The sequence below is a fragment of the Phyllopteryx taeniolatus genome, chromosome 1, assembly GCF_024500385.1.
Source record: "Phyllopteryx taeniolatus isolate TA_2022b chromosome 1, UOR_Ptae_1.2, whole genome shotgun sequence".
NCBI lineage: Eukaryota > Metazoa > Chordata > Actinopteri > Syngnathiformes > Syngnathidae > Phyllopteryx > Phyllopteryx taeniolatus.
This window is the reverse complement of record NC_084502.1, coordinates 16,109,371-16,136,704: the sequence shown is the minus strand read 5'-3', so window position 1 is coordinate 16,136,704 and position 27,334 is coordinate 16,109,371. Positions and strand designations below refer to the sequence as shown.

The window sequence follows — 27,334 nt, the reverse complement described above, 5'->3', positions numbered from 1 at the left end:
TTGAAAATGTTTGATTTTCCTTTCTTCTACAAGCGTTATTGCACTCAGTCGAATGGTGACTGTAGAGACACTTCTCCCGGCTGTTCTTTGCTCATTAATCCATTGCTCGAGTTGGTCTTCCAACTCGGGCCACCTCGCCTTCGTCTTCTTGACCTGGCGAAGCTCGTTTTTCTGCTTCCTCCACTTGCGAACCATGGATTCGTTGATCTTGAATTCTCTCGGGGCTGCTCGATTCCCATGTTCCTCCGCGTAACTGACAGCTTGCAGTTTAAACTGCTTTGTAAGCGTGTCTCTTCGTAGGTGCCATTTTCGGGGGTTCTTCGCCAAACCAATGTTGTTTTGCACAATGCACACCCCGGCGCTATATACCTACTGGGGTCGTGCACCTCTTTCACGCGCACCCTTGCCCCTTTACGTCCGCATGCTGTCCTCAGAGATTGATTCAGCGACGGATGGTTTCTTTTGGATTTTTCCTCAATGACCAAGAAACATTTTTGTTTTATCTCATTTTATTTTAGCATTCAGTAGTTTGACAGTGCCTCAAGACGTTTCATTCCTTACATTTCTCTCTAGCACTGAGACGCTTTAAGTGCATTGGCATCTGCATTTTAATTACATTTAGAATGCTGAGAAACATCTCCCAAAATAACAAGCGAAAATGTTATTGAAAAAAAAATTTAAGTAGTAAGAGAGAAACATAATACACACATTTGTAACTTCTATAAAATCAAGCTCCAGCCTTAGATTTATTCATTTTTCAATTTTCTACGCAACAAATTAGGCTGTCACTGTTGTTTTAACTTTTTAGTTTAACATTAAATAATTAATGTATTTACATGTTGTTATTGCCCTTCAATATTTTAATGAACTGTATATTATATGCATGTATTATATTATATATGTATATTGTTGTGTGTTGCTCTTTGGGTGTTGTGAAAGCAAGAAATGTTGTGTTGTGCTTAAACCTGTTAATTCCGAGGGGCTTTGAATGCATCGCTCTACACATTGTGGGGAAAATGGGGAGAGAGAGAGAGCTTCGAGATGAGGTACTGTTCTATGTTCACCTTGCTCCTATATTAGTTAATTGTTTGTATAAATTTCATTCTCATTTCATTTTAATATAATTATATTGAAGGTGATTCCCCCCCAAAAAATTCAAATGTTTTAAAATTTTATTTTTACCTGATTTTTGCCGCCCCCTTGAGGCCACGGCACCCTTAGCATTTGCTAACCCCGCCCTATGAGGAGGCCGGACCTGATGACAATATAAGCTGCAATTTCTCAGAAGATTCGCGAAAGAAAAAGAAACGCGAAAGCGTGGAGCAGAACCATGTTTGCCTTCAGGGAAAATGATGTGGCAGATGTCCCTAAAAGAGATGTGGTAAGGAATTTGTCTCTACCTAAAAGCCACACGGAGAGAGCAACTCTTCATCTTTCCCTGGAACCTTCAGGGGTGGTATGAGGCTTAGACCTAGTTCTAATCTAGGTGGGTCTAGTCCTGTTCAGACTGTTCAAGTTGGTTTTGATGTTCTTATGTTCCGACCCTCATACTGTGTACTGACAGGCTCTAAGGGTCCTGCGTTCTGACCTCCAAAATGTGTTCAAATTTCTATCTATCTATGTGTTTCTATCAGTCATTTCAATTGGAAAAAGTAAGTGGGTCAGTTTACCTACTTGCTTTGCCTGGTCCGTCTTAAATCTGGGATAAAGTGAGACACAAGATCACTTCTTTTTAAACATTCCTATTTTCACTGCCCTTTGTCCTAAATACATTCTCATCATCGTATATTGTGAGGAAACATCCCGAATGAGAAATGTGTACATTGTGTACTGTGTCATCATGTTAGCTTGCCTAGAGGGGAGCATATGTAAAATCTCTCCCCTACAACTTGCTCCGTTGTAGTTTTTCCAGTTCTTTTGCTGATAAGCTTGTGGAGGGAGTCAGCGATGAGGCCAAGAAATAGGTTCTGTTTTGTATTCAAGCAAATCGCAGTCATTGCACAGGAGATCATTCAGCAACAGTCTCATGGGAATGGTCTGGATTGTTTTGTCTTCCTTTATCTCTGTCACCCTCCCCACACAGTGTGGGGGTTTTCCATCTGTTAATCACGAGAGCAACTTCCAGCCAGGAGGTGTGTTAATGTCTTGTTCACCATATTTGCAACTTCTGATAGCACAAAGTATGATGATAGTCTCTCAAGCATGATGAAATAATGCTCATGCAATTTTTAAACTAGTGACAAAGATATAATGTCTAACAATGTGGTGTCGTAATAGACAAGCCAATAGATTTATATTCTGGGGGTGATTGGAGATTGACTTGGCCAGTCTAAAACCTCCCACTTCTTTCCCCCAGATGAACTCCTTTATTATGTTCGGCTCATTGTCTTGCTGCATATTGAAGGTGCTCCCAATAAGTGTGGTTCACAAAGCTTGCTGCTGCCATCTTGTGTTAGATCAGGGATGGCCAAACATTTGTGCTCAAGAACCACGTTTGCATTGTAAAACAGGCAGATGGGCCGTTTGTACAACCGCAAATCCAATGAAGTTGCGACGTTGTGTTAAACATAAATAAAAACATAATACAATGATTTGCAAATCATATTCGACCTATATTTAATTCGATACACTACAAAGACAAGATATTTAATGTTCAAACTGATCAACTTGATTGCTTTTAGCAAATAATCATTCACTTAGAATGTTATGGCTGCAACACGTTCCATAAAAGCTGGAACAGGGTCATGTTTACCACTGTGTTACATCATCTTTTTTTAACAACATTCAATAAACGTGTGGGAACTGAGGACACTCATTGTTGAAGCTTTGTAGGTGGAATTCTTTCCCATTCTTGCTTGATGTACAGCTTCAGCTGTTCAACAGTCCGGGGTCTCCGTTGTCGTATTTTACGCTTCATAATGCGTCACACATGTTCAATGAGAGACAGGTCTGGACTGCAGGAAGGCCAGTCTAGTACCCGCACTCTTTTACTACGAAGCCACGCTGTTGTAACACGTGCAGAATGTGGTTTGGCATTGTCTTGCTGAAATAAGCAGGGGCATCCATGAAAAAGACGTTGCTTGGATGGCAGCATATGTTTCTCCAAAACTTGTATGTACCTTTCAGCATTAATGGTGCCTTCACAGATGTGTAAGTTACCCATGCCATTGGCGCTAACATAGCCCCATACCATCACAGATGCTGGCTTTTGAACTTTGCGTCCATAACAGTCCTGCTGGTTCTTTTCCTCTTTGGCCTGGAGGATACGATGTCCACAATTTCCAAAAACAATTTAAAATGTGGACTCGTCGGACCACAGAACACTTTTGCACTTTGAGTCAATCCATCTTAGATGAGCTCGGGCCGAGAGAAGCCGGCGGCGTTTCTGGGTGTTGTTGATGAATGGCTTTTGCTTTGCATAGAAGAGTTTCAAGTTGCACTTACGGATGTAGCGCCGAACTGTATTTACTGACATTGGTTTTCTGAAGTGTTCTTGAGCCCATGTGGTGATATCCTTTACACATTGATGTCGGTTTTTCATGCAGTGCCGCCTGAGGGATCGAAGGTCACGCGAATTCAATGTTGGTTTTCAGCCTTGCTGCTTACATGCAGTGATTTCTCCAGATTCTCTGAACCTTTTGATGATATTATGGACCATAGATGATGAAATCCCTAAATTCCTTGCAATTGTATGTTGAGGAACATTGCCCTTAAACTGTTTGACTATTTTCTCACTCACTTGTTCAGAAAGAGGTGAACCTCGCCCCATCTTTGCTTGTGAATGACTGAGCAATTCAGGGAAGCTCCTTTTATACCCAATCATGGCACCCACCTGTTCCCAATTAGCCTGTTCACCTGTGGGATCTTCCAAACAAGTGTTTGATGAGCATTCATCAACTTTCTCAGTCTTTTTTGTCACCTGTCCCAGCTTTTTTGGAACGTGTTGCAGCCATAAAATTCTAAGTTAATGATTATTTGCTAAAAACAATCAAGTTTATCAGTTTGAACATTAAATATCTTGTCTTTGTTGTGTACTCAATTAAATATAGGTTGAACATGATTTGCAAATCATTGTATTCTGTTTTTATTTATGTTTAACACAACGTCCCAACTTCATTGGAATTGGGGTTGTAGATGAGATGATGTACATAAAACTTTGCCAAGAACTTTTTAGGCTTGTCTCTAGTTTTTAGGAAAATTCGGCCCTGGCCTTCCTATTCTTCTTGACCAATGGTTTGCATCTTGTAGTATAGTCTGTGTACTTCAGTACACGAAGAGCAGATTGTTACAGATTTCCTGTGGTTGTTGCTGTGGAGGTTGTTGCTGGCGTCATAAACAGTTGTTTCTTTGCCCTTTTTCGCCTCCTGCCTGATGATAGCAGGGATAGGCTCCAGCACGCCCGCGACCCTAGTGAGGAGAAGCGGCTCTGAAAATGGATGGATGGATATATTGCAGAGGTGTATGAAGGCAAAATAATTTTAAAAAATCTGCTAATGTCCAAATACTTAAGGACCTAACTGTATGAATAAGCCAGCACCAATAAACATTATTTCTCTCATCCTGCAGATTTGATTCAAATCAAATAAAATGTGACTTGGCGAGACTCGTCCATGGATATTTATATCCAGTCTGAACATGGCTTGACACAAGGTGGTGAAGGGGAGGGGTGTGGATGTCCCTCACAGTGGCCACTGACATGGCAAGTCCACCTGGACTGTTCACTCAGAGGAAGGCAGCAACTTCTTCTCTGTCTTGGATGTCAACAAGCAGGGAAGAAAACAGCTTGATACATAAGCAGGGAGGCCACAGAAAAATGACACAGTTGTTTAACTGAAGGCGCACTGGTTTTGCCTATAGAGTAGACCATTTCATAATGTTTGCGAGTACTCCCGGATAGCCTTGAAGAGACTGACTACCGCTGAGCTTAACTGAAATGACGACAAATACCTTGTTGTGTTTAGGGTTGCGCCGCCAGATATACCCCAAATGATTTAGGATTTTTTTTCGATTACATTCAAAACCTGTGGGTGAAGAGGATCACTGGAGTGAACGTCATAAATAAATGCTCAGAGACGATCACAAGACTGCCTAGTGGCGTAGTAGTTACATCTAAAGGGGCAGACTCTCAACACAACTTATAAAGCACTTTTTTAAAAAACTGTAGGTGAAATAAAGTGCTGTATATAAATAAAAACATACATACATATGTGTGTGTATATATATATATATATATATATATAGAGAGAGAGAGAGAGAGATATAGATATATATATATATATATGACTCTTTCGTGTTGTTCATGGTGTAATGCTTTAAGGGCCTTGGCCTCCAGGGGGAAGTGTGGTGCGATGCATGCATGGAGTTGCATATTACATCCATCCATCCATTTTCTGAGCTGCTTCTCCTCACTAGGGTCGCGGGCGTGTTGGAGCCTATCCCAGCTGTCATCGGGCAGGAGGCGGGGTACACCCTGAACTGGTTGCCAGCCAATCGCAGGGCACATACAAACAAACAACCATTCACACTCACATTCACACCTACGGGCAATTTGGAGTCGTCAATTAACCTACCATGCATGTTTTTGGGATGTGGGAGGAAACCGGAGAGCCCGGAGAAAACCCACGCAGGCACGGGGAGAACATGCAAACTCCACACATGCGGGACCGGGGATTGAATCCCGGTCCTCAGAACTGTGAAGCAGACGCTCTAACCAGTCTTTCACCGTGCCGCCACGTTTTTCACAGATTAGGAAAATATATGGCTGTGAGTATTGTTATATCACCTGCCTGCATGTTTTACTACGGCGTTTGTGTGTTGATATTTGTTATTTTGAGGTAAATCCTTCTCGTGATCTAATGCTAACTTCAATGAGGTTTTCCATTGACCGTTAGAATTGAGCTGGCAATTTCTAAAACGATGTGTGTCTTGTATTTAAATATACAATGTGTGTAATTCTTGTTGTTCTGCGTTTAGTTTTACAGTAAATCGCAAATGGGGTTTCAATAAACATCTTAAAGCACGCTCAGGGAGGGCAAAGGAACATGCGTCAGATGCTTGCTCCAAGCAACACAGGCCGGGTGTGTTCAGGGTGCGTTTATAACGCAGGAACTTGCAAACACAACCTGCGCCGTGGCACACTAATCGGTTTTCTTCTACTATAACGTTTTTATGACCGTGAGCAGCCAAAATCGAAATCACGATTACATTTCAATAAATCTCCAAGCCTTACAGGAGGGCCACTCCTTGGAAGAAAAGCAACAGTGCTGAAGCTTTCTCAATTTATAGACAATTACTCTGACCATCGACTGATGAACATCAAGACTTTTACAAATACTTTTGTAACCTTTTCCAGCATTATAGGAGTCAACAATTCTTAATCATAGGTCTTCTGGGAGCTCTTTTGAACAAAGGGAGGTATACAGACCCTTTCCAAAAAATAATTTATATCATGGAAAAGTTTATTTATTTCCATAATTCAATTCAAAAAGTTAAAATTTCATAGATTATATATTCATGGCCCACAATATAAACAACTTCAAGTATTTTTTTTGTTTATATTTACATAATTTCGGCTTCCAGCTCATAGAACACATGAAATCAGGAATTCAAAAAATTTCAATACTGTGAAGAAATCAGCCCAAATTTGCAGGCCATAAATGTTTTAAACTGAATGTCACACACTAATCATCTACTAAACTCAAAGCACCTGCACAGGTTTCCCCAGGTGTCATTAAATCGCTTCACAGTTTGGTTAATTTGTCTCAGTTGGGTTCAATCTGGGGACGAGTGCAGACTTGACAACTGGCCAGAAGACCATCATTGATACCCGCCATAGGAAGGGTAAACCACAAAGGTTCATAGCTGACGAGGCTGCCTGTTCACACAGTGATGTGTCCAAGCACACCAATGAAACGGCAAAATGTGGCAGGAGAAGATGCACCAGCAAAAGAGATGATCGTGGACTTCAATGTATTATCAAACAGAGAAGATTCAAGAACCTAGCAGAGATCCAGAAAGAGTGGAATGAGACGGGAAGCACAGCTTCAAAAACCACTAAATTCAGACGCATCTGGGAGATGGGCTACAACTGTCGGGTTCCTCTGGTCAAGCCACTTCTGAGCCTGAGCCAACGTAGGAAGCGTCTCAAGTGGGCCAAGGAGAAGAAGGACTGGACTGTTGGCTAGTGGTCCAATGTCCTCTTTTCCAATGAAAGTAAAGAAAGCCTTTCATTCGGGAATCAAGGTCCATGGGTTTGGAGGAAGATGAGTGAATAACAGAACACAAGCTGCGGTAGTTGCAGTGAGAAATATCCACAGTCATGATTTGGAGTGCAATGTCCAGTGCAGGTGTTGGTAAACTCTGCTTTCTTCAATCCAAGGTCACCGCAACAGTCTACCAGAATGTTTTAGAGGACTTCATGATTCCTTCTGCTGAGGATCTGTATCGAGGTGCAGATTTCATCTTCCAGCAGGACCTGGCCCCTGCTCATAAGGCCAGAAGCACCAAAACCTGGTTTGATGCCCATGCCATCACAGTGCTTGACTGGCCAGCCAACTCGTCGGTTCTAAACCCCATTGAGAAGCTATGGGGTATTATCAAAAGGAAAATGAGGGGCACCGGACCAAAAAACAAAGAAAAACTGACAGGAAGCATCAAGGAAATCTGGGCTTCCATAACTCCCAGGCAATGCCACAGTGCATCGAGGCAGTGATTAAAGCAAAGGGATTCCCAACCAAGTATTGAAGATTAACATGTCATTTTGAAAGTACGATATTTGGATTGATTTAATGTGACTCGAATTTATTTCTTTTTTTCTAGCGGCCAGAGCAGCTTTATGCCACATCTTCAATTTTTCTCTGATTGGACTCCAGGTTGGCTCACACCTGACTGATTAGCACTTGGAGAAACTTAGAGGTTATTACCTTTTCATGCCTGTCCTTTGTTTATTTTCGATAAAAAAATAAACCCTAGTTATTTTTGTATTAGACTGTTTATTCTTGAGATGATCAGACTACATTTTACAACCAATTTCTGCAGAAATGTAAATTCCAAAGGGTTCAATTTTTTTTTTTTTACATTGTGTCATCATCTGCAGAGGTTTTAAAAAGTATTAAGAGTAAGTGAACAAAGCTGCCATTTTTATGCATAATACACTTCCTTTTGTAACCTACACAGTTTTTTTGTTACCTTGGCTTTGGATCAGCAGTTGCTCGGTATTGAGCTACCGGGAATCGAACCAACATTATCTGCATGTGAAGCAGAAGCATGTAGGTTACCACTAAACTACCAGTGGCCTGTTTTGATAAAGTAACTTCAGATGTTTTCAAATGTAGAGGGTAAAATTGGAAAAATACCTAACTCGTATCATTATTTGTACTTCATTACCTTCCACCACTGATAAATCGAGCCAAACATAAACCTGCATCTCCAGCACAACTGGTGTCAACCCCCGCACCATCCCCCACCTCTTCCTCTTACTGCACGTTCCACCTGTCCCCCCTTCTCCATGGTGGGCTGGCGACCCACAAAGCAGCCGTCATTCAGTAGTAATGCTATGCTGATCCGGAGCGGACCCCTCAGTCACCGGATCAGGTGCAGCTGCTCGGTCACTCGGTGCTATTTTCACCCTGAGGATAAAGTGATGTGCACGCCACGCTCACACGTCAGGCTGCCAGGATGAAGTCCGCAAGCGGCGAGCGCACAGACTGCTTCGCGACCGACCCAGAGGACAGAGACAGCGAGAGCGGATCGGACGGAAAGTCCACCGGCGCCTGCAGCCCTCACCGCGGAAAGGAGCCGGAGCCGGCCAGGCGATGGAGAAGGTGGAGACGTGGCAGAGAAGGGCGTCTTCCACTTGGTGTGAGTAAACAGAGGCAGGCGGCCAACGCGAGGGAGCGGGACAGGACGCACAGTGTCAACACGGCCTTCACCACGCTGCGTACACTCATCCCGACCGAGCCTGCCGATAGGAAGCTCTCCAAGGTGGAGACGTTGCGTCTAGCGTGCAGCTACATCTCACACCTTTCCAACGTGTTGATGCTAGGGGAGGAGAAGCGCGACGGGCAGGCGTGCCTCCGCCACCAGGCTGCCGGCGTGCACGGCCCCGCACAACGGAGCGCGCCGCCGCTCCGGGCCATCTGCACCTTTTGTCTGAGCAACCAGAGGAAGCAGGTCAGTGACGTGGACCAACCAAATTGGGAGGCTTCAAAATAGGTGGCAAAAGTAGCTACTCAGTCACTGGACTTAAGTAGAAGTGTAGTAATAACTTTTGTAGAAATAAACTAAGACAAGTTAAAAAAAAAAAAAAAAAAAACTACACTGAAACGTACAAAAGTGAAATATGAAGCTCTACTGTTAATTATATACGTTACGATAACTATGATACAGATTTCACAGAGAATTCCAGAATAACATAAACATGATGGATTTTAGGCTCGCACGAGACAACACAGTCACCATGAATTATTTTTGTTGGCGACGTCAAACAATTGTCTTAAACAAGGTCATGGCCGGGGAATATCTTGCTTCTCTGATTGTATTTTGCCTCATGGTCGGTAATGCCCCCGGTTTCAAATTACTTCATGTCGCTGTTGTGCCCTTTTCTGCCTCTTAAAATCTAAATTGCGATTTAAGTTTCCTGTCTAGTAAAAAAATTATTATTTTTTTTACATCAGCACAGGTTGAAAAAAACAAACAAAAAAAACCCAACAAGCCTATGTTGGCAAATAGTAAAAAAGCAGATGTTTTTCAAATGTTGGAACTAAAAGGTATTAAAAATAATACTCAAGTAGATACCTGAAACATCTACTTACGTACAGTAAGGAAATATTTGCAACTTTTTTTTTTTTTTTTTTACTTTTCACCACTGCGTTTCATCAGACAATTCTGTGGATCTTGCTCGATTTTCCCTAAAGGTGCCCGAGTTGTTGAAGCCAAGTGGAATGAACAAAAACATTTTAAAATATGACTAGTTAGATTAATACTCTGAATTTGCACTTTATCCATTATCTATCAATATTAACAAGATTCAGTTAAATGCTGCAACATTTTATTTGACAAGAGTACCCAGGTGGCTTGCTTGTTGTATCTTACAGTGGACTACATTGTTGTCAACTAATTCTTACATTTTAAGTACAATGTGACTCAAAAGTTCCGCTGGTTTTCACTTAATTACAATTACCTTTTTTGTCTCTGCAGCTCAGAGACGACAGGAAGAGGTCAACTAAAGTGTAAATCCACAGAACTACATGAAGCGGTCGCGCACGTTTACATTTGTACATATTTAATATTTGTTCTTAGTTTTGAAGAAAAAAAAAAACTGGAAAGCACTTTGGTTTGTGCCTGTGAACCAACCTGTTTTGGTTGAGTTGCAACCTAAGCCTGTGTACGGTTGCACTATTTTGGCCACACCAAGCCCCTATAACTTCTGCAGGAAGTGTAACTATCAAATATCTGCAATATTTTGCACAATTCACATTACTTCTATGCTACACAAGGCCCTTTCAGACAGTGTTTTAAAATTGTGCATTTAGAACAATGTATAACCCTCCAAAGAAATGTTGCACTACCTCAAACATGTTTACCTCAACATCAAATGTGTAACATATTGTGGCGTGATACCTTTGCACATCAAAATATTTTCTGCAAAATAAATATTTTTGTACCATAAGTGTCATCATTCCGTTAATTTGATGTGCAGAAACTGAGAGAGATCATGTTGCGTGATGAAAAACTTCCTCACATCAGTGGTGCTGTGAGTCACCATTAGAATGTTTCTTTCAACAACTAACACATGCTACCATTTCAATAAGCTTTATTTCATAAAAAAGTCAATTGGTTTACATCAGATTAAAGAAAGTACAAACCAATAATCTGACTGCTGGCGAGGCAATATATGGGGCGTGTCTTTCAACGGAGTAACCAGTGTGACCACAACACACGGGACAGGTTGGAGCAGGAAGGCAGTTTGAGTGAGCACAAGCCAAAATTATCTATGCCAAGTTTAAACTAAAGGGGCAGAAAAGAAAAAAACTTTGGCAAAAATTTGTCAGTTGGCCTCACAGTCTTGTGGTAAATTGTTGTGAATCCCAAGTACAGACTGGAGCGAGCAGAGGCCACAAGATAGCATGGAATGTTTGCTGTCCAAATTAGAGGGCACTACAAGAGCGAAAACTGAAGAGGACAACACCAACAGTTATAAAGGAGAACAGAGCCCTTTAAAAAAAAAAATGTTCTAAAATAACATGTGCAGGTTGTGAGGGAACTATACCAGGAGGTAGAGGCGTCAGACGGGCATTGACATTCTACCACACATTTTCTATTGGTTTTTATTTAAAAAAAAAAAAAATAATAATAAAAAAAAAATATAGGAGGGGTATGCAGGGGGGGCTCATCTGGCGTCTTAGGTTTTCAGTCCGCTTCCTCTTCATCCGATTCAGACTCTGTGTGGGGGAAGTCAACAATTGAATGACTTGAATGATCTCAACACCAAATAAAAATAAATATCTGTCTCTGCTGGAGTTGCATCTTGCAGGTGACACTCTATTCTGATCAGGACTTGCCTACATTCTCTAAATTAATTTAGTGCCACTTTGCTCGCTCACCTTCTTCTGCATTCTTCAACCACTCCACAAACTTTTTCATCTGATCGAGGAATACACTTTTCCCCTTAGCGAGGTGGGCTTCAGAGTACCACTTCAGGATGGCTTCTTCGCTCAACACATCCGCTGAGAAAGAGAAAAAAGGTAAAACTGTGTTGAAGCTGCAGTTGCTGGCTGGATGCAACAAGAAGCCTTTTAGGCCGCTGCACAGACAGATGACACTGAAATGGACAACAATGACTTGCTGCAAAGTAAAAACTGCCACCCTTGGTGTTCTTGTCGGGAAACATTTTGAGGCGCTACATATTTCATTGAAACACACACAACATGACGCAATTGTCAAAAAACAGGTGACAATAAAGGAGTGTGTGGATATTTGAGAGGCTGTTGTCAATGACAGCCCCATCAATTCATTAATTGACTGCACTCTTGTATTCTGGTGACAAACTCTCCATGCTTTCTTTTTAATCATCACTGTCCAACCTTGGACATGGTGTTCGTTACGGACAATCCGTGATGAGCACAGAAGTCCAATAACAGAACACCGCTCGGGTTCTGATCGGGGGGGCCGTTCCTCCCAATCACGCCCTTCCAGGTCTCACTGTCATTGCCCACGTGAGCATTGAAGTCCCCCAGCAGAACGATTGAGTCCCCAGCGGGAGCGCTCTCCAGCACCCCCTCCAAGGACTCCAAAAAGCGTGGGTACTCTGAACTGCTGTTTGGTGCATAGGCACAAACAACAGTCAGGACCCGTCCCCCCCACCCGAAGACGGAGGGAGTCTACACTCTCGTCCACCGGGGTGAATCCCAACGTACAGGTGCGGAGCAATAAGTATACCCACACCTGCTTGGCGTCTCTCTCCGTGGGCAACTCCAGAGTGGAAGAGAGTCCAACCCCTCTCAAGAGGACTGGTACCAGAGCCCAAGCTGTGCATGGAGGCGAGTCCGACTATATCTAGTCGGAACTTCTCAACCTCACAAACCAGCTCGGGCTCCTTCCTTGCCAGAGAGGTGACATTCCACGTCCCGAGAGCCGGCTTCTGCAGCCGGGGATCGGATCGCCAAGGTTCCCGCCTTCGGCCACCGCCCAGCTCGCACTGTACCCGACCCCCTAGTTCGATGATCGACTTTCTGGTCGTGTTATCGGACTTGCGGCCGCACGTCTTGGACACTCTGGTGAAGAGAAGGGCGGAGCTGTCAACTGATCACCACCTGGTGGCGAGTTGGCTCCGATGTTGGGGGAAGATCTTGTATCAAGTATCTTGGGGTCTTGTTCACGAGTGAGGGAAGAATGGAACAGGAGATCGACAGGCGGATCGGTGCAGCGTCTGCAGTGATGCAGACTTTGTATCGATCCGTTGTGGTAAAGAAGGAGCTAAGCCAAAAGGTGAAGCTGCGATTTACCGGTCGATCTACGTTCCTACCCTCACCTATGGTCACAAGCTGTGGGTCGTGACCGAAAGAACAAGATCCCGGATACAAGCGGCCGAAATGAGTTTCCTCCGCAGGGTGTCCGGGCTCTCCCTTAGCGATAGGGTGAGAGGCTCGGTCATTCGGGAGGATCTCAGAGTAGAGGCTCCCGGACGCCTCCGTGGTGAGGTGTTCCGGGTACGACCCAGGACACGCTGGAGAGACTAAATCCTTCGGCTGGCCTGGGAACGCCTCGGGATCCCCCCCAGAAGAGATGGATGAAGTGGCTGGGGAGAGGGAAGTCTGGGCATCCCTGCTAAAGCTCCTCCCCCTGCGACCCGACCCCGGATAAGCGGTAGAAAATGGATGGATGTCCAACCTTGGTCCAACTTATAGTTTTTCCCACAATCATTTCCCAACTACTGGTCAGTCCCCACATGGTCTGTTATTTACTTTTTTTTTTTTTTTTTTAACCAATCTAAAGCGTTGTACATTGATCGCTTGAGACCAAATCTCTTAAATCTATTGGATACTTCAACTACATGAGAACTGTAACTTCACCTCTCCATAAGTGGGCTTACATAGAGCATTCTTTTCTGATTATAATCTGTTCAGAAGCCGAAACCGAATGAAAATGTTCCATATAAACACCTCCTGCAGAAAAAACAGGCCGAATCCGAATTAAATTTCATTCGGTTTCACAGGGGTGGAATATTCCCTTTGCCAAAATGCTTAGTAAGATTTGGCCATGTAAACCGAGAATCGGAATTGAGCCGGGCTGCGCTCTATCTGCGCGAGCTGCCTTTGTCTTGACGTAAATGTGCTGTGATGTTATCATTTACACACGTAAACATGGTGGCTTCCAACCAGAGCTTGTATGCTATGGACATCTTGTTTTTACCTACTTGTAAATTGTTTTAATCAAGCGGTTTTATTAAAAGTGTAAGAATAATCCAAACTACTGTGCTAAATAGACGGACCTCCATCTTGATAAATAATGCAACTATATAAGTTACATATTATGGTAGTCTAATTTTTGCCAAAATTCAAAGTCTGTTTTTTTTAGGAACACCAGTGAAAAAAATGAAACATTTTAGTAGGCTTTTTTTTTTTTTTAAATTAACTGGTGAAATGTCTCTTTGAAGAAGACAGTCACATCATCCCACGAGGTAGTGCTTGCAGATTAATTTCCATCGATAGAAACGAGTTTCGTGAGCTCAATGTTGTAATGATTGCATCACTAATGCCTCTAAAATGCTTGATAAGAGTTCCAATGGATGACGAGACAGGCTTCTCCATAGGGCGCCGTGTGACACAAGCGGACTATAATTTGCCCGGATGGGTGGCGCGATTTTCATACCCTTTTAATTGATGACACCGTAATAAATGAGCACTTTTTTGTTTTTGACCTTCCCGATCGGGACCTTTAAAAAAACGGCCCGGTAGTTGGGGACCACTGGTAAAGTATATTCCTGTATTTTTTTTAAAGCTCTGTCAGCTTTGTTAATTTGGTCTCCACTTCTGGCACTGACATCATACCAAGACACGGGGTAGGGGTGGGGAGTATTGATTTTGGAGATGAAAAAGGGCTTTCCAAATGCAATTATTTACCAATTGCTCAAAAACAGATATTGTTGGAAATGGCTGCCAGTTTGAAATAAAAGCTGGAATTCTGAACTTTTGACTCATATTCATCTTTTGATTTGAAACCGAAATGTCTTCAGTATACAACAAAAACAAAGGAATTGACCTTGCCATTCCAATACTTTTGGAATGTCATCACAAAAGGCAGTTGGTCCTGATGACATTCCTGTGGAAGTATGGAAGCATCTAGGAGAGGTGGCTGTGGAGTTTTTGACCAGCTTGTTCAATAGAATTCTAGCGCGTGAGAAGATGGCTGAGGAATGGAGGAAAAGTGTACTGGCGCCCATTTTTAAGAACAAGGGTGATGTGCAGAGCTGTGGGAACTATAGAGGAATAAAGTGGATGAGCCACACAATTAAGTTATGGGAAAGAGTAGTGGAGGCTAGACTCTGGACAGAAGTGAGTATTTGCGAGCAACAGTATGGTTTCATGCCTAAAAAGAGTACCACAGATGCATTATTTGCCTTGAGGATGTTGATGGAAAAGTACAGAGAAGGTCAGAAGGAGCTACATTGTGTCTTTGTAGATCTAGAGAAAGCCTATGACAGAGTAGCCAGAGAGGAACTGTGGTATTGCATGCGGACGTCTGGAGTGGCAGAGAAGTATGTTGGAATAATACAGGACATGTACGAGGGCAGCAGAACAGTGGTGAGGTGTGCTGTAGGTGTGACAGACTAATTTAAGGTGGAGGTGGGACTGCCTCGGGGATCAGCCTTGAGCCCCTTCCTGTTTGCAATGGTGATGGATAGGCTGACAGATGAGGTTAGACTGGAATCCCCGTGGACCATGTTTGCAGATGACATTGTGATCTGCAGTGAAAGCAGGGAGCAGGTCGAGGAACAGTTAGGAAAGCAGCACTGGAAAGCAGAGGAATGAATATTAGCCAAAGTAAGACAGAATATATGTGCATGAATGAGAGGGGTGGGGGAGGCTACAGGGAGAAGAGATAGCAAGGGTGGACGACTTGGAGAGAGTGCCACTGAAGAGACAACAGGAAGTAGAGCTGGAGGTGGCGGAAATGAAGATGTTGCGGTTCGCTCTCAGAGTGACCAGGTTGGATAAAATTAGAAATGAGCTCACCAGAGGGACAGCCAAGATTCGATGTTTTGGAGACAAAGTTAGAGAGATCAGACTTCGATGGTTTGGATGCATCCAGAGGAGAAATAGTCAGTATATTGGTAGAAGGATGATGAGGATGGAGCTACCATGCAAGAGAGCTCGAGGAAGACCAAAGAAAAGATTGATGGATGTCGTGAGGGAAGACATGAGGGAAGTTGGTGTTCGAGAGGAGGATGCAGGAGATAGGCTTACATGGAAAAGGATGACGCGCTGTGGCAACCCCTAAAGGGACAAGCCGAAAGGAAAAGAAGATTCCAATACTTTTGGAGGGGACTGTATGTGAAATGTTATTTCGGTAGTCCAAAACCAAAAATGACTTTTGGGCTATTTTCGGCCGAAACATTTCGGTGCATCACTAATATTTTTACCTTTCAGTGGCGTTTTGTCCGCATTACTTACACATCAAAACACAGTATTTCGGTCACGTGACCCAGTCTGCCAGTCAGTGTATTTCTTGTGATGCACTCACATGGGTTACAAGTCCAATTGGGTGGGTATGTATTAAAATAAGAAAGTGAAGCGCTGCCCGACTAAGCAGCCTGACTAAGCAGTGTGGCTACGTACAATAAATTAAAAACCAAATTAAATTGTAAGCACAACGGTTCATTATTTTATACAAAAACAAGACCATGACGATATCGAGGCACTTTTAATACAGCGTAATTGTAATATTGTGACGACCCTAGTATATACACGTTTATGGTACCTTTTGCCCTCCAATGGAAGCGCATTTAATTGTTCTGCCGGTCACCGTATGCTGCTGGCAAATATAGATCAGCAAATATAGATTTCTGATAAGTAAATAAAAATGTAATAACAATAATTACAATTAACAATAATGGCGTGAACATAATTGTACTTGTAATCCAACTATACAAGGCAACTGATTTTCCTAAGCGTCAATTTGTACCGAATCGAAAACCGTGACCACAAAACCGAGATACGAACCGAACCGTGATTTTGTGAACCGTTCCACCCCTAACATATATGAATCTATATTTTGGGATTATATTTTTATCCAACCAACCAACATGGTATAGAGCCAGCATGGTGCAAATCTCAATCGCTGTGCCTTCTTTAAGACGTTTTGGCATATAATTTTTCTGATGACCCAATGCTCGGAGAACCTGGGACACTGCATTTTATTATGACTTCCCTTTTCCCCCCCCCATGCCATTTACAGTACAAAGCTACCAAAATAGCACTCAGAAATCACTCCACCATCCCGTCGCCTATTAGATGCGCTTTCTGACATCACTGTGACGCTGCTCAAATTTTAATTTGAGGTTGCGTCGCAGCAAACGGCTACCTGCAACGTCAATGCTCGACACTGCGTTCCGTGGTCCTGCCCTCTCAACACATACACATTGGATGCATCACGTGATACCCACTTGCTCGGTATGCGGAACATTTAACCCTTTAGTCATTCAAACCGCCCTAATTGCAAGAAGACTATGCATTTTTTTGCACAATTGTCAAAAAAAAAAAAACATACCGGGATTACCAGATTACTAGCAACTTTTTATTGCTCAGTGTTTTTCTCACTGTCTCAAAAGTATTCTCTGTCAATTGACTGTCTGTTGTCGTACTAGAGTGGCTCAAACTACCGGAAACAAATTCCTTGTGTGTTTTTTGGACATACATGGCAAAATAAAGATGATTCTGATGTATGCGGTAAAGCTGAACGCATGGGCAACTGCCCGTAAAATACAGAGAAATTGAAGCAGTTGGCATCTCTGCATGCCTAGTGGTAGCATCGTGTCCATACCATTCCAATCAACAATAGTGTAGTTAAACTGGTCATCCTTTTAGCAGATTAAATTAGCGATTGATCTTAAATTTGGGGGGTATTGTGTTGATGCGCAACAGTATACGATAACAATATAAAAGTATAATGCCAACTTTAACTGCCGTGACGGGTACCTCAAGCAATATGCTGCATTTTTATTACGTGAAAAGTAGTGCTTTATGGAGACACTAGGATTCCATCAGACAGCGACAATATGACAAATATACTGTAGAAGAATTTTTATAAAATCATGTCTGTACTATATTGGTACAGCGGTGGGTCTTGCTTGGTACCCTGAAAATTTTTTGTTGTGAAAGAAAATGTGATACAAATAGCTTTTTTAATTGCCATTTCATCTGCGACGTTCACACGGCATTTAAATTTTAAAACAAAATCTAGTAGCGGATCGTCGACTACTCAAAATCTACTTGCAGAACCCCTCATTCAGTCACGTTTTTTAGTGTGGCAGGCCTTAAACCATTCGGATGGTTCTGTGTGCATGCTGCAAACCTTTATAGAGGAGCACCACGATCTTCTGAAAGGCCTTCATGAAGTGGATGTTATCGTAGCAGTACTCCTGGATCTTCAGCAGCAGGCTGAGCTCGGACAGACCCTGGGAGGTGAAGGATTTCAGCAGAGGGCTGTATTGCTGCGGAGAAGACAGATTCACTTCACATCACCTCATACAAACGGCACAAGGTCAAAAAAGAACATTGGAAGTGACAAACCTTCAAGTGTTTGATGGCTTGTTCGGTCACCAGCTCTTCCTTTTTGTTCCACTCCACAGAGCTCATCACGCAAGTCCAGATAATGCTAATCATGGCCTGCTCAGAGAGGTTGGCCTTTTTCATCTCCTCCCTGGTGAAAGCAATGATCTGTGGCGTGGCAGAAGACCATTGTTAAACCTGATTAGATGAACAACCAGGAAATTCTCTCTCCTTGGTAGGTTGCCTTGCCTCTTTGAGTGGGTCTCCACGGGACATCTGCTCCTGGAGCTCCTTTTGCAGCTCTTTGCGGGCGCCAATGGATTGCTGGTTGCGGGCGAAGTCAGACAGCTCCTTAAGCCCGGCATCGGTGAAGTACTTAGAAAAATGTTCGCAGCTCCGCTTGTTGGCAGGAAAAAGTTCCTTCAGGGAAGACGCAGCAGCGTCAGAAAACCCAGGACGAAATTTTTTTTTGCTTTACTAATCTTTATTTTACCATCAGTCTGCTGTCCATGCCCACTTTGCGGAGACTGCCAGCTACAGAGTTGATGTCTTTCTCATTGATCCAAGACTTGAACAACTTGACGGCAAAGGCTGCAGATACTCCTAAACGTAAGAGAGTAGCGGTTACAAGGATATTTCAAACCAGCAGTGGTGAGCACGGCACCTCAGTCCCTTACCCTCTTTGACAAGGTTCTCGTTGAAGAGGCTGCTGAGGATGGAGGCTGATATGTTGCCGTTGGCCAGCAGGATCCCAGTCAGCATGGCTAGCTTGTTGCGCTCAGACTCAGTGAACCCTTTTAGAAACAGCAGCAACTATGCAGATTCACACAATAAAATAATGGTTACATTAAAAATACAGAAAAGCATTGTTAATTTGCAAGCAGTTGTCATTTAGCAAAAGCAACACCACCTCCGGGTGCTGAGACATGCTAAATGGTCACACCTGTACAACAGCCTTCGCAATATACATTTACCACCAACTCGGCTTTTAAAAAATGTGCTCACCTTCTTGATCTCTTCCTCAAAACCCTTCTCCAGGTACTTGTAACGCCTGATCAGCTTGTTAAAAACCTAAGGGGAGAACATTTCTAGTAATCACTGATCAACAGGAGATGACGCTTACAAGTAGGGTAGCAAAATTACAAGAATTTTCAACATCAGAAACATCCATCCATCCATTTTCTGAGCCGCTTCTCCTCACTAACATCGCGGGTGGGCTGGAGCCTATCCCAGCTATCTTTGGGCAGGAGGCAGGGTACACCCTGAACTGGTTGCCAGCCAATCGCAGGGCACATACAAACAAACAACCATTCGCACTCACATTCACACCTACGGGCAATTTAGAGTCATCAATTTACCTACCATGCATGTTTTTGGGATGTGGGAGGAAACCGGAGTGCCCGGAGAAAACCCACGAAGGCACGGGGAGAACATGCAAACTCCACACAGGCGGGGCCGGGGATTGAACCCCGGTCCTCAGAACTGTGAGGCAGACACTCTAACCAGTCGTCCCGTGTGTGCGTGTGTGTATATATATGTATAAATATATATATGTATATATATAAACTTAAACCAGGAATTCTCAAAATTGAAAGTTTACGCTGAAAAGCGAACTTCACCATAGTTGGGGAAAACATTAGCATAACCCTGACTAAAACAACCTGATTTCATGCAAGTACAGTGGTACCGTGACAAACAAGTGCCCCAACTCACCAGTTTTTCCAAGTTATGAGTCGTTGCTTGGTCAACTTTTTGTTTTGCGTGCTAAAAATATGCGGTACGAACTTCACATGCTGCTGCTCAAGTGAGAGGGAAAAGAAAAAAAAAAAAAAAAAACTGTGTTGCTCCCGCACATGGGCAAAGACATATCCATTTTGCATGGATGTCTACTTTTGAAAAAACTAAATGTTTATATTTATGTTTAAATATGATACCTTTCAATTAAGGTACCCTCAACTCCCAGTTAATCCCTATAAACTCCCATCATTTCCATTGACCTGAAACGTAACAGATAATGGAAATTTTCCACCCCTACTTACAAGTTCTTATCAGCACTTCATGCTTACCTGAGCATATGCTTGCATTGTCTCCAGGTCTTCTTGTGCCGTAAAGAGGCAAAACTCTGTGCGGGTCATGTCGTCAGACAGAGTGCCACCTGGGGCTGTATCAAAAAGCAAAGGCGATTAAGAAAAAATATATCAGTTCAATACAAAGACTGCACAGAACACGTCCACAAAACGTACCCAGCATTCCACCGGCCACCAGAATGTCAAAGAGTGTCTCTGCATAACGGCGGTAGTCAAGCTTGGCGCCAGAGGCATCAAGGAACTTTGCAACTGCCTCCAAGTCAGTGCCAGTTTGATTCAAGCCTTGTACGATACTTTCTTGAAACTGAGTAGGGTCAAACCTCTCCTTTTCATCTGAGGAGGGGGAGAGTGCACTTGTTAGAAAGAAGTAAGACTCAAGTGAAGCGCAAATTGGGAGTACCACCAACCTCTCTTCCTAGTCTTGAAACGCTGGCCTGTTAGCGTTGGCTTTTGCTGCTTTTGATTATTCATAAAAGACACCTTGAAAAAAAATTGATGAGGTTTATGGAGTGTGAAACCCAATGTTGTTTAAGGTAGGTAGGTATGTTACTAAATCCACAAACATTTCTGCCATTTTTGTACCCTGAAATGGGGTACATGAATTTAGCAGGGATCCAGAAGTTTTTCTCAGTTTTTCGCACAAGGTAATACCTTTTTTCAAATTACCTTGTTGTTGTTTCAACATAAAGAGTAGCATAAAATCCTTACCCCTTATCTTACAAACGAGGGCTCATTTTATGTGTAACACTTCTCTATCGAACAAATTTAATATATATATATATGTAAATATAAGCACGTACACACGGGGGTGTCCCGATCCGACCTTTTGAAATCAGTCCGATATCAGCAAAAAAACAAGGATTGGATAAGACTGGATCTAAAATCGCAGATTTTACCACTCTTATACAAGCGGTCCATTCAATGTCCCGCTCCAGCACTTCTATCCAGCAGCGGTTGGACGGCAGGCAGAGCCCACATGATGACAACAAGAGGTTGGTAAGCTGTTAACATATTAGTGAGGGGTAACAGTGAGTATTTCTTGCTTAAAGTTGTTTATTGACACTCCGGTTGGAGTTCACTGTAAAACTAAAACAAAACAAAAGAATTACACCTATTGAATGTTAAAATACATCACAGACTTCATTTCTTTGTTTTTGTTCACAAAAATCGCTATCTCAAAGCTAACACACAATGAATGAAAAACACCATTGACAAGCTAACGAAAATTTGTATCGAACTTCCGGCACTTCATCTTATCACTCTCAAAATGATGAATCTTGGTACATAGACGCTGGATAAACAAAAACTGGCAATATAACAATACTCACTCAAACTCTGAAAAATGAGTTAAAATAATATTCAATCGGGAGTTCTACTTTCTTTGTTACTGCAAGTTTGTATCTCATTGTGTGCACCACACTGACCCTCAGAGGTAGAGACGTGCACAGCAGTTACTTTATGTAAGCCACTGGTTAATAAATGGGTCAGTTTTCCCTCATACCTACGGTTGCTGATTATTGTTCTCTGAGTAATATCACTTGATCAGACCTTTTCTAACATCCCATACTACAAAAATAAGTAAATTATGTATGGTTACTGGTGAAGTTGGATTGGACCGCTATTGGCCTAAATTGAACGCTGCAATAACGGATTGGAAGTGAAAAAGTTGGCTCGGGACATCCCTAATAAAAATGAATAAACAAATACGTGTATTTTGATATAAAGGCATTTTGAAAATGTTAATAACACAACTACTTAAAGGTGCATAACAAATTGCGGTGTAAGAACATACATTCCATTTAAATATAACAACAGCTAACAAAGGAAATACATTCCACTAAGATACAACCAAACTGTGTTACATCAACATAACGAAAGAAACTAACGGAGATGAACAAAAAGTAAAACATGTTTCATTAACGGTCGAAATTAAATTTACCTGGCTCTTGCCAACTAAATGGCTTTAGCTGTTAGCGTTAGCTACCTGAGGGCCTTACCATGCGCTGAGCTAGCCAGGTTAGCTGGGCCCTCGAACGAGCTCGTTAATCTAAACTACCAAACTGACGGCTATCGGACTTCATATGGCGAGGTTTTCTTTTCTATTTTTAAGTGCCACTTCAGGGGGAAAATAAAAAAAAGTCGAAGTGTAGTCTAGCAATATTTACAACGTACCAGGCAGGCGGGGAAAATCCGTAAATTAGCTAGTTTAGTTGAAAGTCTTCGAACGTCGCCCATGACGGCAACATCAACGTGGAACTACGATTTTTTTTAAATTATTATTATTTTTTATATACGACATCGTATCACATGCCTTGCCGTCTTTAATGGGGGCGATGACGTGTGACATACAGCAAAGTCAACGGAGACGCGAATACTCACTGAAAAGAATGCAGATAAAAAACGGTTATGAACCAGAAGAGTCGAACGGAGTGTAGCGACTGTGAGAGAGCCCCAAACAAAAAGACCTTCCCGTCAGGACTTCCGCAGGCTCCACCCTTTGCGCATGCGCCTTTAATAGTCACTTCCGTTTCGAACGAAAAAAAAAAACAAGAGAAATGCTTTCTTCCCTCTTTTGTGTTCTGAGTGGTGCTCAAGATGTCCTCGTTTCATGCACACAATAAGTTAATAAAATGTTCATTAATATCAAACTCTGAAACAAATAAGTGTCCAAATAAACACCAGACCTTGTTTTGTTTGTTTTTTTGACCATTTTTTATTTTCTTCAAATAAATGCACTTTCGATGATTCTCAACTGGTGGGTCGCGAAGCCATTTTGGATGGGTCGTGGACAAGTAGTTAGAATTTCCAGGGGGTCCTCTGTTTAGGGCGGTACTAACATTATATGACATTACGAGGTTACAAATGGCATAATAACAAGGCACGCTAAGTTAACACCATATTTTACTGCTTTTCATTGTAATGCTTTATATCGGGTTGGATAGTTGGTTCACATGTCTGCCTCACAGTTCTGAGATTGTGAGATCAAATCTGGCTTGATCTGGCCTTCCTGTGTGGAGTTTGCATGTTCTCCCCGTGCCTACAGTATGTGGGGTTTCTCTGGGTACTCTGGTTTCCTCCCACATTCCTAAAACATGCATGGAAAGTTAATTGAAGACTCTAATTCATCTGTAAGTGTTTTTTTATGTGTGTGTGTGTGTATGTATACAAATACATGGAGAGAGGGAGAGCGAGAGAGACAGCGATGGGAGAGTGCATTTTCAGTTATTTCCAAAAATTAAAAAGTTAAATAAAGTGATATTAGTATATTATTATTATGTTATTGGCTCAGTTATTACATTTGCAAATATTTATTTTATTATTAGTTTTTATTAACCAGGCCAATAACGAAATAAACACCCAATAACATATTAAGTTATTAATTTACTGGCCAGTTAAAACTTTAAGGGCCTATTACATTTGAAAAAGGGAAAATTTATTACATTATGGGCCATTATTACCTTATTGGCTTTTATTGTCTTATGGGCTTCTACAGCACTAAAGAGTAATATTACATGTTGTATGATGGTTTTTGTTGTTTATTTAAACCAAGAGCTTGAGAGAATTTTTGAATGCAGAAGCTTGTGGTTTTTAGGGTGGCACAAGCCTCATCATGTACCTGTTAATGTAGTTAAGCGCTGTCAAAAACACTACCTTTTGTCTAATTTACAATTCCTTGATGCGTCTTATTGAAGTGAGCATAACAGCAGATAGAGATGTTTCAATTGGTCACATTTGAAAGAGAAGCAAGCAGAGTACATATTCTAATAATCAGAGGTTACTTGTTACTAAAATAACTGTCAACAGACACTTTTGGTGGCAGAGCCTTTTAGATGTCTATGGCCCATGGTTGCAAACATCCTGTTTCATTCTCTTCATTCTGAAAATCAAAACAGAAAATGTAGAATTCATGATTTATCACAGTACAAAAATCCTGACAATTGGCAATTACTGACAATCAGTATAACAATTAAAACTCAACTCCAGGGTGATGTACATTTACAATAAATGTGTTTTTTTCTGTTTGTTCTTTAATGTATAATTTTTTTTTTTAAGAAATGTATATGAGAAGAACATTTGCGTTTAGCCACAGGTTTTATTTAGGATTGGATCTGGGCGGAAGAATTGTCAAACAGCTTCTCGAGCCGCCCAGGAAAGGCGTCAACTGATTTCACCAGGAACCCTTGTGAGATGAAAGACACAACTTCTCATACAGTAGACTTGCTCCTTTAGCCAATCCCAAAGAAAATATTTACAGGGTGTTGATGCGGGACTTCTGGATGGCCACTGATATGGACCATTCAGCCAATCACCAAATACAATTGCAAAATTTGGAGGGGCCCCATCTTGCATGAAAATCAAATCTTCAACATTATTCCAAGCACTGATAACTGGCCAGCATCGTCAGGTACTTTTAAGCAATAATGGTACTGAGAAGAATGAATGGACCCGCAATCCTGTCCCAAGTCCTCCCACACCACTATGTGAGTTGAATTCTCATACATTACGAAAAAACAAAATAAATGTGAAAAAATATGGATTAAATTCTAATATGTAAAATAACAAACAAAGAGGAAAAAATATAATAAGTAAATCATTTAGAAGTATTTTCAAATAAGTAGTACTTTTCAATCACCCTGTTTATAATTAAGAGTAAAGCTTCACACCTGGGTGAAGGGGGATGCACACGCAAGGCAAATCCTGTCTGCAGTAGCTGGGCTGTCCAAAGAAAACGGACCTGTAAGGCCGACCTCTTTGCGTGCTGCTGCAACAGCATCTTTAATGGCAAAGAACACTGTACTGCCCAAGAAGAGTATGGGTTCACCAATACCCTGAAGGAAAAACAGATCAGAAATTAAAGTCCAGACAGCTCAACTAGCAAAGAGATACCTGCTCACCACAACCTCTGACCTTGGATGAGTATATGGCATGGGGATTGTTGGAGTCAGAGAGGAGATAGACGTTGAAACTTAGTGGCATGTCGCACACAGCAGGCAATTTGTACTGAGATGGACCTCGAGTGTACAGAAGACCGGAGGGAGAAAACTTTAACTCCTCCAGTGTGAACAGACCCAAACCTTGCATGAAGGCGCCTTCAATCTGCACCAGGAAATTTGTGACAAAAGACATAATTGCTACTTTATTTACCATCATTAATTGTATTTCTCTTTTGGAAAAACAACTATAGGCTGCTCTGAATCGGCTTCAATCTCAAACAGTCTCACCTGGCCAATGTCCACAGATGGGTTCAAACTTTGGCCAATGTCGACTACTATGTTTGTCGTCACTGTCTACAAGGACCAGAAAAAAACAACGTGAGTGTCTTCTGCACAGCAATAGACTGAGACCCGTCACCGAACGGACCCTGTAGTCTCCGGTGAGGCAGTCCAGCTCCACCTCGCAACAGCAGACCCCATACGTGTAGTAAGGATAGGGCTGACCCTCCATCTTGTCCCAGTCCATGTGGGTGTCCGCACCCCTGAAAATGCAGGAGTCAGTATTTTTGCATGCACAGTTCAGTCAACTTAAGACATTTAATTTGACTACATAGGTACCTTGACTTACAAGTTAAATTCATTAAATGACCAAGTTTGTAAGTCAAATTACTTACGCCATACCACTCGGTCATTAAGGGTCAATCCCAATTCTACCGCTTCGCCCTTGTTTCAACCCTTAGCCTTCTGGTTGGGTAGGGCTAAGACGAAGGGCTACATACCCCTTCAAACCAAGTTTGGTCGAGACCTCACTTGAAAGTGAGGAGTATGACTCCAGCTCCACCCATGCTGACTAAGGAAGAGCTTGCTTACAAGACGACGGAACGGACAATGAAGTAAGTACAGTGGAACCTCAATAAAACGGACCCCGATATAATGGATATCGGATAAAACGGACCGTTGGGACTAAACGAATGTGTCCAAAATAGTTTCCAATTGTCACTTAAAATGCCACTGAGAGTCCGTTAGTTTCAGAATTGGCCGCTGTTGTTTACTGGCAGGCGGCACGGTGGCCGACTGGTTAGAGCGTCAGCCTCACAGTTCTGAGGACCCGGGTTCAATCCCTGGCCCCGCCTGTGTGGAGTTTGCATGTTCTCCCCGTGCCTGCGTGGGTTTTCTCCGGGCACTCCGGTTTCCTCCCACATCCCAAAAACATGCATGAATTGGAGACTCTAAATTGCCCGTAGGCATGACTGTGAGTGCGAATGGTTGTTTGTTCCTATGTGCCCTGCGATTGGCTGGCAACCAGTTCAGGGTGTACCCCGCCTCCTGCCCGATGACAGCTGGGATAGGCTCCAGCACGCACGCGACCCTAGTGAGGAGAAGCGGCTCGGAAAATGGATGGATGGATGTTTACTGGCACTGTGGCGCAATGCAGGCAGAGAATGGGACTGATGTATTTCCAGGTCACAGATATACAATAATACTAGATCTTCCCGTGTCTATGTGTCGACCATGTTGAATGTGGGGCATTGACGTGGCAGCCATGCGACGATGGCTATATCTAGTGTCTATTGTACATTGAGCAGAGAGAGAGAGTGGCATGGATATGGCGTTAACTCTGAAGAGTACAAAGCACCAGTCTTTGGAGTCTGGAACATACTATTTTTGGTACAGTAACAGTTATTAATTTTTTTTTTTTTTGTCAAAAAAACTAGGAACTAGGAAGCACACAAATTCCTCGCGTCTCATGAAAGTGACTCACCTATGATGAGTACTGTATGTCAACAATGTCACCATGACCAGGCACACCGGCGTGATGTTTGGATTAAATGTGAAACTTTCAAAGATTTTCCAGCTTTTTAAAATATTTGTTTAGAATAACTCTGAACTATCTTAGGTCACGAAAAAAACCTACAAAACAATAATTTTGTACTGTACAGTAACACGGGTGCATATGGCCTAAAAATAAGTGCTTCAATGTAACGCACAATCGGCTATATCGGACTATTAGTTTGTTCTATCGTGGTTCAACTGTACAGAAATG

The 27,334-nt window shown here is 42.4% G+C and overlaps 3 protein-coding genes across 5 annotated transcripts in view; 1 reads left to right on the top strand and 2 right to left on the bottom strand.

The window, feature by feature from the left end:
• Positions 1–8,304: 8,304 nt before the first annotated feature.
• si:ch211-246m6.4 (transcription factor 15) lies at positions 8,305–10,620 on the top strand. Its single transcript, XM_061775728.1, has 2 exons — positions 8,305–9,171; positions 10,198–10,620. The coding sequence occupies exons 1-2, from the start codon at positions 8,677–8,679 to the stop codon at positions 10,231–10,233; spliced, it is 531 nt and encodes a 176-aa protein (XP_061631712.1). The 5' UTR covers positions 8,305–8,676; the 3' UTR covers positions 10,234–10,620.
• Positions 10,621–10,796: 176 nt separating this feature from the next.
• On the bottom strand, positions 10,797–22,652 carry LOC133479140 (eIF5-mimic protein 2-A). Of its 2 annotated transcripts, XM_061775691.1 has the most exons (12): positions 22,529–22,652; positions 20,764–20,836; positions 20,513–20,689; positions 20,336–20,430; positions 19,275–19,340; positions 18,947–19,082; positions 18,763–18,872; positions 18,519–18,689; positions 18,291–18,437; positions 18,073–18,211; positions 11,604–11,726; positions 10,797–11,441 (listed from the first exon to the last, which is right to left on the bottom strand). In XM_061775691.1, exons 1-12 carry the CDS (start codon positions 22,589–22,591, stop codon positions 11,410–11,412), a joined length of 1,332 nt encoding a protein of 443 aa, XP_061631675.1. In that variant the 5' UTR covers positions 22,592–22,652; the 3' UTR covers positions 10,797–11,409. The 2 variants fall into 2 exon arrangements, with proteins under 2 accessions (XP_061631675.1, XP_061631686.1); XM_061775702.1 differs by lacking the exons at positions 20,764–20,836; positions 22,529–22,652 and having other exon boundaries at positions 20,425–20,430; positions 20,513–20,590.
• A 389-nt stretch (positions 22,653–23,041) lies between these two features.
• Positions 23,042–27,334, bottom strand: part of aox6 (aldehyde oxidase 6) — a 34,828-nt gene continuing 30,535 nt past the window's right edge. For both annotated transcript variants that reach the window (XM_061775507.1, XM_061775515.1), the window contains 5 exons: positions 25,718–25,832; positions 25,579–25,644; positions 25,265–25,453; positions 25,021–25,185; positions 23,042–24,233 (listed from right to left, as the gene is read on the bottom strand). In XM_061775507.1, coding sequence (XP_061631491.1) covers positions 24,183–24,233; positions 25,021–25,185; positions 25,265–25,453; positions 25,579–25,644; positions 25,718–25,832 — 586 coding nt within the window. In that variant the 3' untranslated portion in view covers positions 23,042–24,182. The remainder of the gene's footprint in view (positions 24,234–25,020; positions 25,186–25,264; positions 25,454–25,578; positions 25,645–25,717; positions 25,833–27,334) is intronic.

Bases quoted from the DNA above. Each gene is read 5' to 3' on its own strand.
- si:ch211-246m6.4 (XM_061775728.1), top strand. From the start codon at position 8,677: ATGAAGTCCGCAAGCGGCGAGCGCACAGACTGCTTCGCGACCGACCCA. The intron at 9,172-10,197 runs GTCAGTGACGTG...TTGTCTCTGCAG, and splicing joins TGAGCAACCAGAGGAAGCAG to CTCAGAGACGACAGGAAGAG.
- LOC133479140 (XM_061775691.1), bottom strand. From the start codon at position 22,591: ATGGGCGACGTTCGAAGACTTTCAACTAAACTAGCTAATTTACGGATT. The intron at 18,438-18,518 runs GCAAGGCAACCT...GCCACGCCACAG, and splicing joins GTGGAGACCCACTCAAAGAG to ATCATTGCTTTCACCAGGGA. The intron at 18,212-18,290 runs GTTTGTCACTTC...TCTTCTCCGCAG, and splicing joins AAGCCATCAAACACTTGAAG to CAATACAGCCCTCTGCTGAA.